General features: G+C 44.9%; 1 protein-coding gene and 1 long non-coding RNA gene across 5 annotated transcripts; both read left to right on the top strand.

Moving 5' to 3' along the window:
• The first annotated feature begins 7430 nt into the window (after window positions 1-7430).
• Window positions 7431-11435, top strand: LOC119312254. Of its 4 annotated transcripts, none has more exons than XR_005151284.1 (6): window positions 7431-8189; window positions 8332-8463; window positions 8624-8901; window positions 9878-10051; window positions 10160-10261; window positions 11200-11435. It is a non-coding gene; the product is annotated as an uncharacterized LOC119312254 (long non-coding RNA). The 4 variants fall into 4 exon arrangements; XR_005151282.1 differs by having other exon boundaries at window positions 9818-10051; XR_005151285.1 differs by having other exon boundaries at window positions 9818-10051; window positions 10160-10640.
• Window positions 11436-15401: 3966 nt separating this feature from the next.
• Window positions 15402-16514, top strand: LOC119313100 (septin and tuftelin-interacting protein 1 homolog 1-like). The gene has a single exon (XM_037588908.1). The coding sequence runs from the start codon at window positions 15402-15404 to the stop codon at window positions 16467-16469; it is 1068 nt and encodes a 355-aa protein (XP_037444805.1). The 3' UTR covers window positions 16470-16514.
• The last annotated feature ends 795 nt before the right edge of the window (window positions 16515-17309 follow it).

Raw genomic sequence — 17309 nt, 5'->3', positions numbered from 1 at the left:
GCAAAAAGAAATGCAAGACTGACATGTCATAATGCAAAGTTGCAAACGGGCAATTTACCAAAAATTACAAGGTATGCTTTGTATATTTGGCAGTGGATTGTGTGGATGTTCAATCCTATCCCTCGGGCACACATCCAACAAACCACATCTTCCAAGATCACGATATCATACCAGTGCCTGTATCACTGGATAGGACCAATACGTTGTTGTATCGATGCAAATAGTTCTCTTTATAACCACACAATTAGGAGTAACTCTATTGTTATTCCCAAAATGAGAGTCAAAATGGTAGGGGGACTCGGTGAGGTGCTAGGCCTTCTTCATTAACTTATTTTGAAAATGGGTGGCCTTCTTGCTATGCCGGTTTGTGTGTTCTTCATGTTGGTCAAAAGCCAAATGATGGTGTCTATTGTAGCAGAATGGAGGTGAATCTCATTGTCTAGATATATAGAATGGTGAACCCTATGAACTACACCATGTTAATTGTGATAGGATAGCTCCTTTAGCATAAATGCCGTCTCTAAACCCCAGGAGAGGTAATCTTTGGGTGCATTGTCCCGCCACCTCTCCTCCGTCGATAGGTCATCCCCCATCCTCCTCTACTCGCTTTACTGGTGTGGAAGTGCTGAAAACCCCTCGTCTATCAGATGGAGTTGAGCTTTCTTCGATTTGGGGCGTTTAGGTAGGTCTTCATTATCCGTTGCTTCAGCTCTTCCAACGGTGGTGGCGATAACGCTCAATGAGGTCTTCTCAAGTAGCGTGTCATTGATGGTGGTGGCAGCGCCAACTGGCAAATAAGGTTCCCTCGAGTCTCCTATGGTGTCGTCTAAGGTGGAGTTAATGGGCTATTTTTCTGTTAGTCATTCTGTCTAGTGAGATTATGGTTTGCAAGGTTTGTTGCACCGCAGCGACAACAAGTTCCCTATGTACGTAGTTTGATCATCTGGCCATGTCCATCATTTCGGCACAACCTGTAGTACTGGCGCCAAACCTATGATAAATATTGAAGGTTTTGGCTCTGGATATGCGGCTCTTCCAACAATGATGGTTTCTCCTCCAGGGCGTTGGTCTTACAAAACCGTGCCTTAAGGACTCCCTTACCCGATAAACCATGACATGTTAGCTCCATCGATGGAACGACATGCGGTAGCGCGCAATCAATTATTTTGGGGAGGGGGAGGGCTAGGGTGAAGTTGGTCTACTCCTAGGGGTGCTCATACTATTGATTTGGTGAGTACATCTGAGGGTCTGAAAAAAATTGAGCGGATCTCCCAAATCATGTCATGTAGGCCGATGATTCATACTCCCTTTGTTCTTGAAAAGGACAAATAAATTTTGTCTGAAAGCAAACTATGCATGTCGACTCCTTTACTAACTCATTTCCTAGAGGGAGTCATCTTTAGAGCTTTGCGCACCTTCTGGCGCTAGGCACTCGAGGCGGCATTCTCGTGCTATGGGACGAAGGTTACTCCAGGTCTCTAATGTCCTGGCTGGACCTGGCTGATACCTTCTGCCTTTTAGTCGACGTCAAGCTGCGAGAGTCCATGGACCAAACGGAATTCAAGATCACCGTTGTTTACAACCGTACTGACTATGCAAAGAAGAGCCGTTCTTCACTAAGTTGCTTCCTTTAAAACCGTCCTTAGGCGAGGGGCTCCCTTGGCTAGCACTAGGTGATTAAAACAAATATACCACGCTAGGGACAAAAATAATCTCAATATCAGTTGAAACAGACTCAACTGGTTCAGGGTTGCTCTCCAGAGTTGCGAGCTTTGAGAGGTTCACGTGTAGAATCGCTTTCACCTGAAGCAATGAACGTCAGACCCCCAACCCTTAACAAGATCGACAGTTTTTCTGGACATTTCTTTTGATGATCATATTCTCCCAGCCCTATCAAACTCTGTGTCTGATCACTGCCCCTTGTTGCTAGCTTGCGGTTGGGGTCCTGAGAAACCTAGACCTTTCAAGTTCAAGAGCTTCCGGATGCGTTTGCCTGGGTTTATGGTGGTGGTGCAAAATTCTTGGTACGAGCCCTCAAATCATCATGATCCATACCAATGACTCTTCCACAAGCTTAATTGTAAGGACGAGCGCTTGAGATCCTAGGGACGCAGCATGTTGTCCAATCACAAGCTTCAACTGCGTATGGCCCTCTCGGTTATTCGGCATCTTGACACGACCATGGATCACCGCCCTCTTTCTGATGATGGGGCGGATATTCGCTCCAGAGACAATAAGCGAGGCATTAGTCTCGTTGCACTGGAAAAGGGCAAAAAAAGGTAATGGGTGAGGATCAATAATAAAAAATGGTGTAAACATGACAAACATCAGTGTGAATGCTAGGAAAAGAAAAAAAAATCTTCGTCATTCATCAGGAAGCCGATACACATGTATCTGAAAGGAAAAAGAAAGAAATGAAAGTCCCCGATCTTCTGTAGCGATATTAAATTTTTCGATAAAGGTAGCGATATTAAATGATTGAGATATGCATTCAAACGGAATCACCTGCCATCCAGATCACATCATTCACATCGCCTAGCATAAAAAAAAGTTAGTTTACCATGTCTGTTGTTATATATACTAGATCATTGATGGCGCGCGTTGCCGCGCCCATCTATTTTACGCAATATTGATTCACAAATATATAAAGATAATCTTATCTAACATGAAGGCATAAACTGGCTCACAATAGTTCGTTGTGGTTGCATGTATATAGAGGTTTCAAAGGATGATTGGTCTCATAGAGACTTTCTCATCAATCACATTAGAATTGGGGAAGGAAAGCAGAAAAAATGATTGCCCTGGAGCTATCTTTAGCATAACCTGATTTATTGTGGAATCAAAGAACAAGAAAATACAATAAGATTTTCCCTGGAAGTATTTTTAGGGAACCCTGGAAGCTATCTTCAGCACATGGAACCTATTTCCCCCTAAGTCCAAGCAAAAACAAGAAAAGTTAGCCCTCATGTCATATATTTTTCCGATGATTTTTTCAAGGCCATTCAATCACATATTCCTAAATTCTCATGTCTCATCCATAATGTTGTTATCAAAGTTAACCATTTGCTGACACTAATAATGAACATTAACATGACTTGAAAATAGAAGACATTTTAAATCTCATCACCTGTCATCCTGATCATGAATAATGAGAATATAACATCCAAGCTGGAATAGCAAAATAATCTCATGACAAAAGGACCCATGCCTCACAAGATGCATTACAACTTACACACTATAGCCAACTTTAGTAAGTTCTTTATACAGAATGTAGTTTAGAAGATCTCTTGGTCCATGTTGCCGTCCACAAGATGCCTTCAACATTTGCAACTCTATGGAAAATCCTTTTAGAGCTCCTCTTTTATCTTCTACATATGAATCAAATTACTCTTGTACCATTTTCCAGAATAGACTCTTTATCATGAAACAAAACTATACAAAAAGATATATAATGAGGTATACAAAAGGATACATAATGAGGTAAAATCTTAACTTCAAAGAAGAGCAAAAGCTGACAATTTATCTTTGTACTTTTATATGTTAGCTAGCCTGTTTAGGGGATGCTTATTTTGAAAATTTCTTAGTGCGCTATTTAAATAACTAACTCCGCCTATGTTGTCTCAACATAGCCGGTCCCAAGCCCGGGTAAAGGAGGAGGGTTGTGATAGGCTTGGCGAGCCAACATAAAAACTCAGCCACTCTTATGGAGATGAAACCCAAAAGATTGCATATGGTGTTCATTGACTTGGAGAAGGCCTATGATAAGATACCGCGGAATGTCATGTGGTGGGCCTTGGAGAAACACAAAATCCCAGCAAAGTACATTACCCTCATCAAGGACATGTACAATAATGTTGTGACAAGTGTTCGAACAAGTGATGTCGACACCGATGACTTCCCGATTAAGATAGGACTCCATCAGGGGTCAGCTTTGAGCCCTTATCTTTTTGCATTGGTGATGGATGAGGTCACAAGGGGTATACAAGGAGATATCCCATGGTGTATGCTCTTTGCGAATGATGTGGTGCTAGTTGACGATAGTCGGACGGGGGTAAATAGGAAGTTAGAGTTATGGAGACAAACCTTGGAATCGAAAGGGTTTAGGCTTAGTAGAACTAAAACCGAGTACATGATGTGCGGTTTCAGTACTACTAGCTGTGAGGAGGAGGAGGTTAGCCTTGATGGCCAGGTGGTACCTCGGAAGGACACCTTTCGGTTTTTGGGGTCAATGTTGCAGGAGGATGGGGGTATTGATGAAGATGTGAACCATCGAATCAAAGCCGGATGGATGAAGTGGCGCCAAGCTTCTGGCATTCTCTGTGACAAGAGAGTGCTACAAAAGCTAAAAGGCAAGTTCTACAGGACGGCGGTTCGACCCGCAATGTTGTATGGCGCGGAGTGTTGGCCGACTAAAAGGCGACATGTTCAACAGTTAGGTGTGGCGGAGATGCGTATGTTGAGATGGATGTGTGGCCACACGAGGAAGGATCGAGTCCGGAATGATGATATACGAGATAGAGTTGGGGTAGCACCAATTGAGGAGAAGCTTGTCCAACATCGTTTGAGATGGTTTGGGCATATTCAGCGCAGGCCTCCAGAAGCTCCAGTGCACAGCGGACGGCTAAAGCGTGCGGAGAATGTCAAGAGAGGGCGGGGTCGACCGATTTTGACATGGGAGGAGTCCGTTAAGAGAGACCTGAAGGATTGGAGTATCGACAAAGAGCTAGCTATGGACAGGGGTGCGTGGAAGCTTGCTATCCATGTGCCAGAGCCATGAGTTGGTTGCGAGATCTTATGGGTTTCACCTCTAGCCTACCCCAACTTGTTTGGGACTAAAAGCTTTGTTGTTGTTGTTGTTGCACTATTTAAATAACTACTCATATCATGGACCAAGGGGACACTTATCAAATATTTTTACACCATGACTGATCAGTCACTGACTTTTCAATTCTGACCAGCTAGCTGGCAGCACTAATAATGTATCTCCTCTTGGATTGGCACACACCAAACATTAATACATCTACATATTGCTTCAGACAGCGGCAATGAATGAAACACTATGAATTGATGTAATCCGTCTAGTTTATACAACTTACCATAACGCATTAGATGACAGCATCAAACAGTTAGGTTCTAACTTGGCATCATGGCAGGAAAGAATCATACATTCACTATAAAAAATACAGGAGAACTCGTTGCTCCCTCCGACGCCTTGATGAATCTGGAGCTCACAACACTGTCAATCCCGTAACTTCGCATTTCTAGCTATTTTTATAATACGAAGCAATAAGCAAAGTCATGGAAATAAATAAGGAAAGCATCTAATGGACTTGAGTAGGGGAATACAGATAAAGGAGAAGAATGCGACCTAAATGTGTGTGATCTCACATCGTATGCATGCGATGAGCTAGATATGTAATTGTGCATTGCACACACAGAGACGTTGGCGTAATACATGGTGTGAGTGCCTTGTGTCCACGGCTCATGCATGTTTGTTCCGACCGAACTCACATTATGTGTGGATCTAATTTGTGGGTGTGCATGCGTGCAGGTACAGCGGTGTGCCGAGGACAAGACCGTCCTAATCACAGGGTTTCAGGAAATCTAAATACATGGCGTATATGGTCTTATCACAACAAAGAAACATGATCCGGAGGGCACCTATCTTACTCATTGGACGAACTGGGCATTTATTTTGCAGCACCACATCCCGGGCAATCAACACATACAAGGATCCTGTTAATCCTTAGCCAAATTAAGGTGGAAAGATCCTGTTAATCCTTAGCCAAATTAAGGTGGAAATACAAACAGAGAGGATTAAGGAAAAAATCGAGCCTCGGAAGGGCAACGAGCAGTAGTGGAGGAGCCGAGATTCAATACCTTTGAATCTTGCCTGGTGGTGAGGGGAAGGGCACATAGCAGGCGTGAATATCAATAGCATGTCGCCCCCATTTGAACCATCCGGTGTACTTGCAAAGCAGAATTGATGGCTTGGTGACCAACCTTCATTGAACAAACCTTCCCCAATTCTCCAATTCTCAAACCTTCACTTGCAAACCAGTATACCAGAACCAAAACCTTTCCCCAATTGTCCGAACAAATTTCGATCAATTAGTATCTGATAGCACCTGTAGAAATCTGAGATCGAAAAAAGACATAGATTCAAAGTAAAATCCAAAAAAAATAGAATAACATGATAAAAGAGAAAATTGTGCAGGTGCGTTTGCCACATATTTGGGGAAGGAGAAAGCGCAAGGGGCAGAGATTATGTAGGTACGTAGACATGGGGCGAGATAAATGGTGCACCTTCAAAACCATTAATGGATTTGAGAAACGGAAGATCTACTGGTCGCATCAACCGCCGACGGATCAGCTTCGCATACCGTTTCCGCATCAGCCGGGGAGACGCGCACGGCCGCTCGGCAGCTTTGCATCCCCTTTCCGCTCGACTGCTCGCCAGCGTCGGCTGGATCCCCTCTTTTCTCCCTCGCAGACGAATCACCCGCATCGGCTCGATCGACGGATTCCCACGTCTCACGCATCGCTCGTGCCGGCTAAATCTGATCCCCGCGTCGGCCAACCTCTCTCTCTCTCTCTCTGTCTCTCTCTCAGCTATATGGTGGCCTTCTCCAAGGCCCAGTGAACCACGTATCTCAGATTTAGTTCCTGGAGTAGCAGCCCCTTAGGACAACAGGGCCAGGAAAAAACACACCCAATGGAGGCACATCTAACGGCCAAAAATGACCCTGACGCAAGATCTAACGGCCAAAATGGTTGAGGGCGTGAGAGAGCTCGCTTTTGGCTCGGTTATACTGTCCTTAATTGGAGCTTACTCGACCTCGGTCAGTCACTAGCTCTCATATTCTCAGACCCTAATATCCGGTTGCCATATAGTATGTCAACAACCTCGAGCTTAACACTCAATATGAGGGGGCCCTGCTTGGCGTATGCGATGATCATCTTGTTCATTGTTGGATGCCTCGCAACATCGTCAGAGTGTAAGTGTACCTATATCTCACGGGTGCATGTCATATTCATCGAGTAATAAGAATGCCAGTGATCCTCCCCATTCCTCAACCGTTTGGGATTCCTGACTGTCGGATCTGGGCCGTCGGATCGACCCCTGGAGCGACCTCGTCCATCGGATAAAAATCGAGTAATAAGAATGCCAGTGAACCTCCCCGTTCCTCAGCCGTTTGGGATTCCTGGCCGTCGGATCGGCTGGCTTGATCGGATCTGAGCCGTCGGATCAACCCCTGGAGCGACTTGTTCGTCGGATAAAAAATAGTTACTATTGCAATGAACATTTTCACCTCGACCGTGCCAGCGCGCGTAAATAGCCTGCCCCGCCGGCGCATTTTCTTCATTTCACTCGCACGGGTATAAAAGGCAGCCATGCCCGTGGTGAAACCCTAGCCGCCTCGCTCCCTTTCTCGCGCGTCGCCGCCTGCCTCCTTTCCTCCCCGCGACCCCGCACCACGTCTTCTCCCCGCCGCTGCCCGGCCGCCTCGCACCAGGCGCCCACTCGCCCCGCCGCTGCCCGGCCTCCTCCCCACCCGTGCCTCCCTCTCTCTCTCCTTCCAAACCCTAGATCACCTCCCTGCCCCGTCCCCGTCGCCGAGGAGGAGCGCCTCCGGGGAGCAGCAGAAGGAGGAGGGGCACGCGACCGCGGCTACGATGGGCGCGGCCCCGCCGTCCCGCCCTGCCCGCCGTGGCTACCTGCCCCGTCCCCGTCGCCGAGGCGGAGCTCGCGCTCGGGGAGGACGAGGAGACGGCCGCCTCCGGGGAGCAGCAGAAGGAGGAGGGGCGCGCGGCGGCGGCGACGATGGGCGCGGCTCCGCCGTCCCGCCCTGCCCGCCGTGGCTGCCATGGACGAGCTCGAGCTCGATTGGGGAGCAAGGGGCCGCCCCGCCCGTCCCGCTCTCCATGGCCATGGCCATGGCCGATGACCGCGGCCCCGCCCGCCGCGGCGGCCATGGACGAGCTCGAGCTCGATGGGGGAGCAACGGGGAGAGGAACGTGAGGCTATGGGGGATCTGTGCTAGCCTGCTGCGTGGCTAATACCAGCATTGTGAATTTCTTTCATGAGGAATTTCTTTCAGATCGCAATGGCTGACAAAGAGCTTCAGGTTCATGGTTCACCAGGTTCTGCTGGCTCCACTAACAGTTGCCTGCAGGCACTTGCACAGGTCAGCTGAGATACATCTTGCACACCTACAAGTTGATTCTTCTAGGGATCTAATTTTCTAAACGAACTTTCAGTTGCAATGCACAACTCGATGTTTAAAGTGCATTTGTCTAAGTTTCTTTATTTCAAAACTGCATATGCAGGAGAGGCTCACACCGAGGGAGGGCTAAATTGTGAGATATCCTTGTTTGGTCCGTCAATATACCTACAAGGCCTAAATCAAGGTTGCATGGTTTATTGTTGAACTGAATGCTTCAGTGAAACTTTGATTTCAGGTGATTACATGAATATATTCTTTTTATGGTTTGGCTAGATGGTCCTCTGATTTTGTTTGATTGTGTATAGATAGTCGCGTTATGATTACCAAATCCTCCTATTTTCTCGACTGTGGAAGTTACTACCTTAAACAAAGCTGATTTTCTTTTAGTACTACAGGTGTTGCCCATTGTCGTTGCGTCTGTCAAGCTAGCGCGTCACATCTGCCTCTTCTCCTTCATGATGTTTGGCAGAGGTAGCACGGGGGTTGTGCCTATGTGAGCCACGATGGCGCTGCCCGCGCCCCTGCCTCATTCGTGAGCATCACCTCACCCCTGCCCAGTCCGTGAGGGAGACGCTTTGTGAAAGGAAGGAGAGCTCTGCCGCCATGGGAGACGTCGGGAATCGTTCGCTTGCCGGGTATTGGCCACTTACCCAGTGGCTCCGGCTAAGCTGAGGTGAGCAGACCGATCGAGGTTTTCTTCAACTTTTGGTGCATTGGATTTAGAGTATTCCTTTCCTATTTCAGTTTGCTTGGATGGTAAGATGTGCTCAGATTTGAAGAGACTTACCTCCAAAGATTCGAGATCTTATATAAATTTGAATTGAGGGCCTTTTAAAATGAATTATGCATAATAGTATTGCTCGGTGGGATGCATAATATATTGATTGTCTCATCAGATATTTAGGAAATTGTAGTTGTTAATGTAGTAGGAGCGCTTGGTGCGACGTCGAGTTCATCTTATTATGTGAATATAGTGGTTGGCATGCTCAATTGGTCCTCATTGGTGTCTAAACCTGAGGCTCCTGATTTACTCAGATGTTCTCCGGTTATTGTACTACTATTATGTTGCCTCCAATTAATTGCTTCTGATACTCGACTGGGTTTGTTGTAGTCAGGTGGCATGATATCTTGCCATCTCATTTGTTTTTGTCCTTTTGTTTTAATTCTGCCAATTGCATGAAATTTCATGCTTCTTGTCAAAAGTATTGGCAAGATGAACTTCTGTCCATAAGAGTTCTTGTCAAAAATTATTGGCAAAATGAACTGATTCACTCCAGAGTTAAGTAAACAGTACCCAAAGTTCATATGGATCGTCAGTGATAACATTTGACAGCAACATACATGGACAGATTACATAGACGGACGTCAGATTACATCACAAAATTCTGTACATCAATGTAGCATTCAGACAAATTCTGTATATCAGTTCACATTCAATTAGATTAGCCGCCGTGCTGTACGCGGCTAAGCTGCACACTGCTGTGACTCCTGCTCGCCCAACATAGACCCTTGGACTGAATTATGTGTAAACTTTCATCCGACTTACACTTGGTTGTATTCAGAAAAATTTGTCTTGTACAAATTCTCAGATTACATCATTGGAGCACCGTTCTACAAATGTGATTAATTTGGCATGGGTATGCGTACAGTCGGAATGAGGCGCCATGGGAAGGATTCTGATCTCTGAGAAGTGTGATAAATCAATAATGCCAATCCGTTCAGTTTCAGCTTCAAAAACATTGGGTGATTGAAAATGGCATGCTATATTTCTGCAACAAGGCTCCCTAAATATTCCCTATGTCCTAAACTGGATTCTGACAAGGGTAAAGATATCTGAGACATCCCTCATTTTATTTTAAGACCATTACTTTTTTGCCTACCTCTCATATAATCTCTAACACGGGCCGGCTCTCTATTCTCTGTGGTTTAAGGTGTACACCCTGCTATTTGGTCAGAAGTTTGGGAGTTCATACTTGGTTGTTTGATCTCGAGAACACCTTTGATGACCACAAGCAAATTGGGCAAACCAGAAGGTACTCGACTCATTCTATGCTTTTCTTGACTGCAATTTCCATCAAGTAAATATATGATGTCTTCACACTCCATTATAATCAATAATTGCCTTACTGTAAATGACTCATTCATTTTGATCTTGAACTATAGATTAAATCCTTTTGCTGCATGTTAAGTTATGTGTGAAAGGATGATTAATATGAGGCATACATTCTTTGTTTTATGGATAATACATTAACTGCTGCATGTATATCATCACAAGCAAAAAATGTGTATTTTTGAACATTTTTCCTAAAAAATATATTTTCTTATGTTCTTGTGTATTTATGTATGATGAGTGTGGGAGGGCTTATGGCTTTTATGGTGACGAGTCACGATTGTCGCTGATCTCCACTGCCGGTAATTTATTTTATACGGTCACCATCCCATCTCTCGTTGTTATGTATGGTCTAAGTAAAAGAGGCTTTTCTTGCATTGTTTATTTGTATTAGATGACCAGTACAGGAAGTTGTAGTAGCTTCCCCGTCCTTTTTAATCTAAATGATGTAGCACAAGTTAGGTTCTATGTCGACCGGCTGTGCATATTATCACAACATGTGCTATGTTGGATCGTATCGATTTTACTGATGTAGTACATGATTTTATAGTTTTTTTACTAGACATATACATTTATTATTCTTTATACAAAAATAAACATAAGTTGAAATCTACTGATAAATGGAAGTATGCACCTCTGTTTACTAATATAGGATGCTATTTGTGTATCTGACCAACTTCGATTTAATTTCTGCATGTTCTTACCTTGGTGACCTTATTGCACAACCTTATACACTAATGGGAAGGAAATATAATACATAACAATCTGTGAAAGACCTGGTGGACAACAACTTAGCATGCTTTGGTGTGACATTTTAGTCGCCTTCTGTCTTATTGTGACTCTTTCTATTCATCCATTTAGGTACTTCTAGGACACGGAGAATTTCCCTGAAGGTCAAGACCTCACATCAATGCTCCCAAGCCCCTGATGAGCTTGTTCCTTTTTTTTTTAAGTTTCTCAAATGTCACTTCTATAGGTTTACTTGAGATGTTATGTTGCATATGTTGTGCTGAGGTTTTCCTACTTTCCTTTTGACTTCTCTGAAGTTGATCATCACATGTTTATGCAATTGGACCAAAGCGACGACATTAAGAATCCGGTGTCTTTGTGTTTGCCTACAGAATTCAGTCAGTTTAAAGTAATTTTCATGTTGATTGCATTTTGTCATAGGAACGCGCAAAGAAACTAATTTTTGATCATGTCGTTGACCGCCTCTGTTATAATAATTCTTTAACAAAATGGTCACATTCCACATGAAGAAACCGTAGTAACATGTTTTACCATCTCTATCGCCATTGTGTTTGGCTTTTGCTTTCTTTTTATGTTCCTGCTCTGAGTACTCGCCCTCTCATGTTGTACAAGTGAATGTTTGTTCTTTCTTTTGAACCAAAAAAATCCGTGGTCCTATTGAATATATGAGCCGAACCATGCTTCCTACAAACTTGATTATTACCTGTTTGAGAACATTGTTGGGACCGGCACCCCGCGCCTTGGCGTGGTACCGATCTAGTTGCATATTCTTGCTCGTGTTATCTGTCATTTCAGGACAAAAGTATAATATATCAGAATATTGTACGCAACAGGTCGTCTCGAAGGTGGAAGGAGTCACATAAGTGCAAATGCTAGTGCTAATGTGGTCAACTTGACAGCATTAGATGAGAGCAAACTTAACCTGCAATTTTGTACCACGAATATTTCTCCAGACCGAAGCTTGCAGACGGAGACATGCACCTGCTGTCAGACCCTACCGGGCAGACCATGCTTTCTTACACGGGAAGAATGCAAGGCCAAATGCCCTATCTGTGAGCCAAACTGCCCTTTATAGGAAACCTAACTAAATAAACGGTGAGAATATTGTCAGGTCTGTTGGCAGATTCTATCTAATAAATAAACGTAGTGACTCAGAAGGAAAAATGTACGCTCTCTAGAATATATTATACTCCCTCTGTAAACTAATATAAGAGCGTTTAGAACACTACTTTAGTAATCTAAACGCTCTTATATTAGTTTACGGAGGGAGTACCGCACTACCAATGATGTACCAACGTATGAGTGTAGGCCGATATTGTGGCTTTGGTGTACTACACTAGAATCTCTATCTCTATCTTTTTATTTTTTTGATGGAAAACGTAGCATTCCACTAATTGATGGACACGGCAGAATAGCCGGCCAAAGAGGCACTTACATTCAGCAAGATAATTAGATAGTCACACAGTATGGCTAAAAGATTGCATAGTGTTGTCGCTCCAGATGAACACTCATGTCGAGATGAACACTCCCAAAAATCTTTCGGTTACCACCGTTGTTACGGAGCCGTAAGAGGTCAGTGCAGTAGCCCGCAGTCATCCTCACCCGGCTGATCGGGTCTGGATCACCACCGTCAGCCGTGGACCATAGCGCCGTCGACCGATCAGGCGGTCACCGCGCGCGTGAAAGTCCAGCACCTTGCCGCTGCAATCCACCTTCTAGCAGAGAGCCAAACACACGTGTCGAACTATTTTCCTTTTATTTTTGCTTCATATACATGATTTCTTTTAGATATGCTGTAATTTCATGATCATGGCAAACTTGTGTAGCTATTTTTTTTTGGCAAAATCATGGCATTTTCTTGTGGACATGAATTTGGGTTCAGCCTATATCCATGTTGTTGGCATTAGTTTAGTTAATGTTTTGACATGTAAACTTAGATTTGTTTTGCCATGATAACTTTAGTTGTGTTTCCATGACAAACTTAAAATGTGTTTTGATACGACAACTTATGGTGTGTTTCTCCATGGAAACTAAAATATACTCTTGCCATGCAATTTAAGATGTGTTTTTTTACCAAGGCAAAGTAAGATGTGTTTCCACGACAAGTTTGGAGTTTTTTGACATGCCATTTAACACTTGCCATGGCAACTTTAAAATCTGTTTCCATGGCAAGTTTAGATCTTTTTATGGTGTGTTTTAACATGGAGCTAAAATATAGTTTTGCCCATGGCAATTTAAAATGTGTTGCCACGACAAGTTTGGAGTTTTTCACAACGCCATTTAAACACTTGCCATGACAACTTTAAGATATGTTGTCATGGCAAGTTTAAACGTTTTTTCCCACACGCCAATTAAAAGACCATGACATTTTTAGTATTTTGCCATGGCAAATTTACTTTTCTAACTATGGCAAATTTATTTCTATGAGCATAGCATTTTTTTTGTTTGAACCATGGCAAAAAACTATTATTAAGCATGGCAACTTTATTGTTTGCACCATGCCAGATTTCTTTTTCGACCATGGCTACTTTTGTTTTGTTTGGACCATGGCTACTTTTTTTGGTGGTTAGACCATGGCAAAAGTATATTATGGACCATGAAAATTTTATTTCTATGACCATGGCATTTTTATTTGTTTAAACCATGGCAAATTCATACTTCATAACATGGCAAAATAATTATGAACCATGGAAACTTTATTGTTTGCACCATGGAAGATTTCTTTTTCAACCATGGCAATTAATTTCTTTTTGTTGGACCTTGGCTGCTTTGTTTGTATTTTAGAATTTAGACCATGGAAAAATTATATTATGGACCATGGGAAATTTATTTCTATGACCATGTCATTTTTATTTATTTGAACCATGGCAATTCATACTTCATAACATGGCAAAAAAAATTACAAGTGTAAAACTTTTGTTAGCTAAGTTTTCTGTGACATATAGAACATTTTCCGTCAAAGATTGCCATGGGCCATGGCAAAAAATGTAAACCAGCATGTTTCTCATTTAATACCCTGGCAATTTTTGTATTGTGTGTTGTTTTTTTGTTTCTTACCATAGCAACTTTATTTTATATTCTACGGCAAATTCATCGAGTATACCAAGACCACGAACATGCAGTTTTTTGTGATTTTTTAACTGTGGCATGGCACTTCTGGCCCTGTTTTTACTTCTTGTCGGTTCTGCCTTGTGCTCCACGGTCCTAGAGACGCGCACCGCCACGTAGGAGGGAACTCGTCACCTAGAGACTGACATGTGGGCCCAATCATTCAGATTGGGTGTTAAAAGAAGTTGACTGATAGATTTGGGCTCAATGTTGAGAATTAGTCCAGCAGTTGTGGTTTTGTGTTAAAAAACTCAGAAGTTGTGGTAAAGTGTTATAAGTTGTCGCGAAGTTGTGGTTTTGTGTTAAAAAACTCAAATGTTGTGGTAAAGTGTTATAAGTTATCCTGAAGTTGTGGTTTTGTGTAATTAACTCTATAAGAAAAATGCAAGTAAATTTGTGTATTAAAAGATGACAAAGTTAATAAAATTTGACCTACTGATATGGCATTGCTCAGAAATCTTTTTGTTCTATCCTATATGTCCCTTTTTTTCATAATATCTTGATAAAATCTTCACACTCAATTTTTCATGAAGTGTGTTTGAACATCATGGCAAATCATGAATTTTTCTGTAATATAACTTTTATTTTTCATGGCAAATTTGTTGTCGTGTAGTATGGCTTTCCTAGATTATTTCCAGGAAGTGTTTTCTTGGTCCAGTGCATTTTTAGGCATTTTTGTTTTTCTCTATTTGTTGAGAGAGGCAGGAGCAGTTTTTGGGCTACAACATTGCAGTTCTTGTTTTTTAAATTCTTCAAGGCAATGGTGAGAGCACGTCGTTCGCGCGGGGGGAGATTGTAGCAAATAAATTGGTCGTTCGATCCCCTCTCATGGACCGGACGAATTGTTCGATTTGGCTCCTCCCCTTACCGAATGTTCGGGCGTTATTGGGGTCCTATTATTTTTTGGTGACGAACACTAATCCTACTTGACTGGAGGTTTAAGCCTCCTTTTCCGAAGAAAAGAAATCACGAATCCTAGTCGGAGCTCGAGGGATTGGGTGACGAACACCGATCCTACTCGGAGCTCGAAGGATTGGGTGACGAGCACTAATCCTACTCGGAGCTCAAAGGACTTGGTACCCCGTCCATATAATGATCCGTACGTAAGACCTACCAAACTTACCTACCCGATCGAAGCATCGATCAGCACGCCGGCCGGTTCCCAATAAATTCGGTGTTTGAAAGAGGTCGATCGCCCGGCCGGCATGGCAATGGCGACGCTGGAGGCCAAGGCAGCATATCCTTCCAACATGCCCGGGAGCCTGGCGCTCACCACCGAGGCGGTGGCAAGGATGATGCGGCAGTGGAACTACCGCGAGGGCTCCGGCCTGGGCGCGCAGCGGCAAGGGATCATCGCCCACTTAGAGCCCGTGGTGCTGCCGCACCCTAACGCCGGGATCGGCCATGACGAGACACCGCACGTCAACGGGCTGCAGAACACGCCGCCGGTGGTCGAAGACGAGTGGTCCCGCCGGTGGCGAAACCTTTCACGAGCGTTGTCCCTTGAACGTGAGTGCTGCGACAAGACCCTCGCGCTGCTGCATTCGCTCGACCTCCAAGGGGATGGAAGCGCGGAAACGGCGAACGCGCTGTCGGCCGTCGTCGAGTCCACGAAGGTGTTCGACGGGGAGCGCACGCCGGGGACGTGGAGAGCGTCGCTGCCTCCTGCCACCATACGCTACATCGTCGAAGAGGTGATCACGCCGAGGATGGCCGCGGACGCGCAGGAGTGGGAGCCGGTGTGGGACCCGAACTGCCAGCACTGGCTACGCCCGTGGATCCCCCTCGTCGGGCACTTGCCGGACAGCCTCTACGACACGGTGGAGAGCAAGCTCATCACCTATGCCGATCACCACGGCATTGTCTCGTCTCTGAAAAAGTACCTTCACCCGATACAATGGGACACCTTCGCCCGGCGTCACATCCTGCCGAGGCTCGCACGTCAGCTGCGGGAGCTGAGGATCACGCCGCCGAAGCAGATGGACGGCTCGCTCCTCACGGTGATGGGGTGGGCGCCCCTAGTGCGCGCGCAGGACATGGTGACCATCCTTGAAGCTGAGTTCTTCGACCGATGGGAAAAGGCGCTGCTCCACTGGCTGCGTTCCGCCAGGCCGTCATTGGGTGAGGCCGTTGCGTGGTGCACCGGCTGGAGGAATGCCTTCACGCCGGAGCTCCTCGCCGACGAACGCGTGCTCGCGCGCCTCGAAGCCGGCGCTGCCATGGTCGATCGTGAAACGCAGGGCCTCAACAGAATTGTAGGCTATAAGGTGTAGATCTGCATGCGTGCATGGGCTGCGATTTGTCATCTAAATTTGGAAGTGTTGTATGCTACAGTTGTTGACGCTTGATCCAAGCTGTTGAACATGCATGATTGCTCTGTTTTCTGTTTTCGGATTTACGAATCTCCGCGCAGAATCCACGTCAGATGAGAGTTAGACACACCCTTCCGTTTTCTTTGTAAAAAGATCTATTTACTCTGTTGAATTGAGCATATATTATCTTTCAGAATTGCTCGTGCAGAGTTGCCTTTCCATTTCGCTTCGGTTCCTAGGACGGATACACAAAATTAGCGTTGCGATTCACAAAATGATGGCTTTTGCTAATGACCATATTATTGTGGTGATTTTAGAGCATCTTCAATAGGTGTTGTAATAATAAGTCTGACCACTTTTTGGGCCAAAATAATGCTTCAATAGTGCCCTAGCTACAGAATTTTTGACTCCAGATATATAGCACCACCAATGTGGGGCACCAAGTGTTGCAGATAAACAGACATACAACACTTGGGCTAGTGGAGTAAAACAAATTCGGCCACGCAGCCGCTCCATCCCCAACCCCGCGCGACGTCCACATCTTGCCGTGCAACTGCCACCACCACCAAAATGGCCAGTTTCGGCCCCGCCACATGCCGGTGCCGCTAAATGTGACCCCCTCCTCGTCGGCGTCGCTCGCGCAGACTGATTCCGCCGCCGCATCCCCGCACTTGATTCGGCCACCGTCCGTCCCCACTGGACGACGCAACACCTCAACACCGCCGCCGTCTCGGCCTCGTTGTCCCCGTACCCACGCCTTCGCCTTACCGCCAAAGTCCAAGAGCAAGACCGGCTTCAAGG

This window comes from Triticum dicoccoides, chromosome 5B, assembly GCF_002162155.2.
Source record: "Triticum dicoccoides isolate Atlit2015 ecotype Zavitan chromosome 5B, WEW_v2.0, whole genome shotgun sequence".
Classification (NCBI taxonomy): domain Eukaryota; kingdom Viridiplantae; phylum Streptophyta; class Magnoliopsida; order Poales; family Poaceae; genus Triticum; species Triticum dicoccoides.
The sequence above is the reverse complement of the archived record's forward strand: the minus strand, read 5'-3'. Positions and strand labels throughout refer to the sequence as shown.

What these genes read in the sequence shown, in the direction of transcription:
- LOC119313100 (XM_037588908.1), top strand. Translation starts at nt 15,402, where the DNA reads ATGGCAATGGCGACGCTGGAGGCCAAGGCAGCATATCCTTCCAACATG.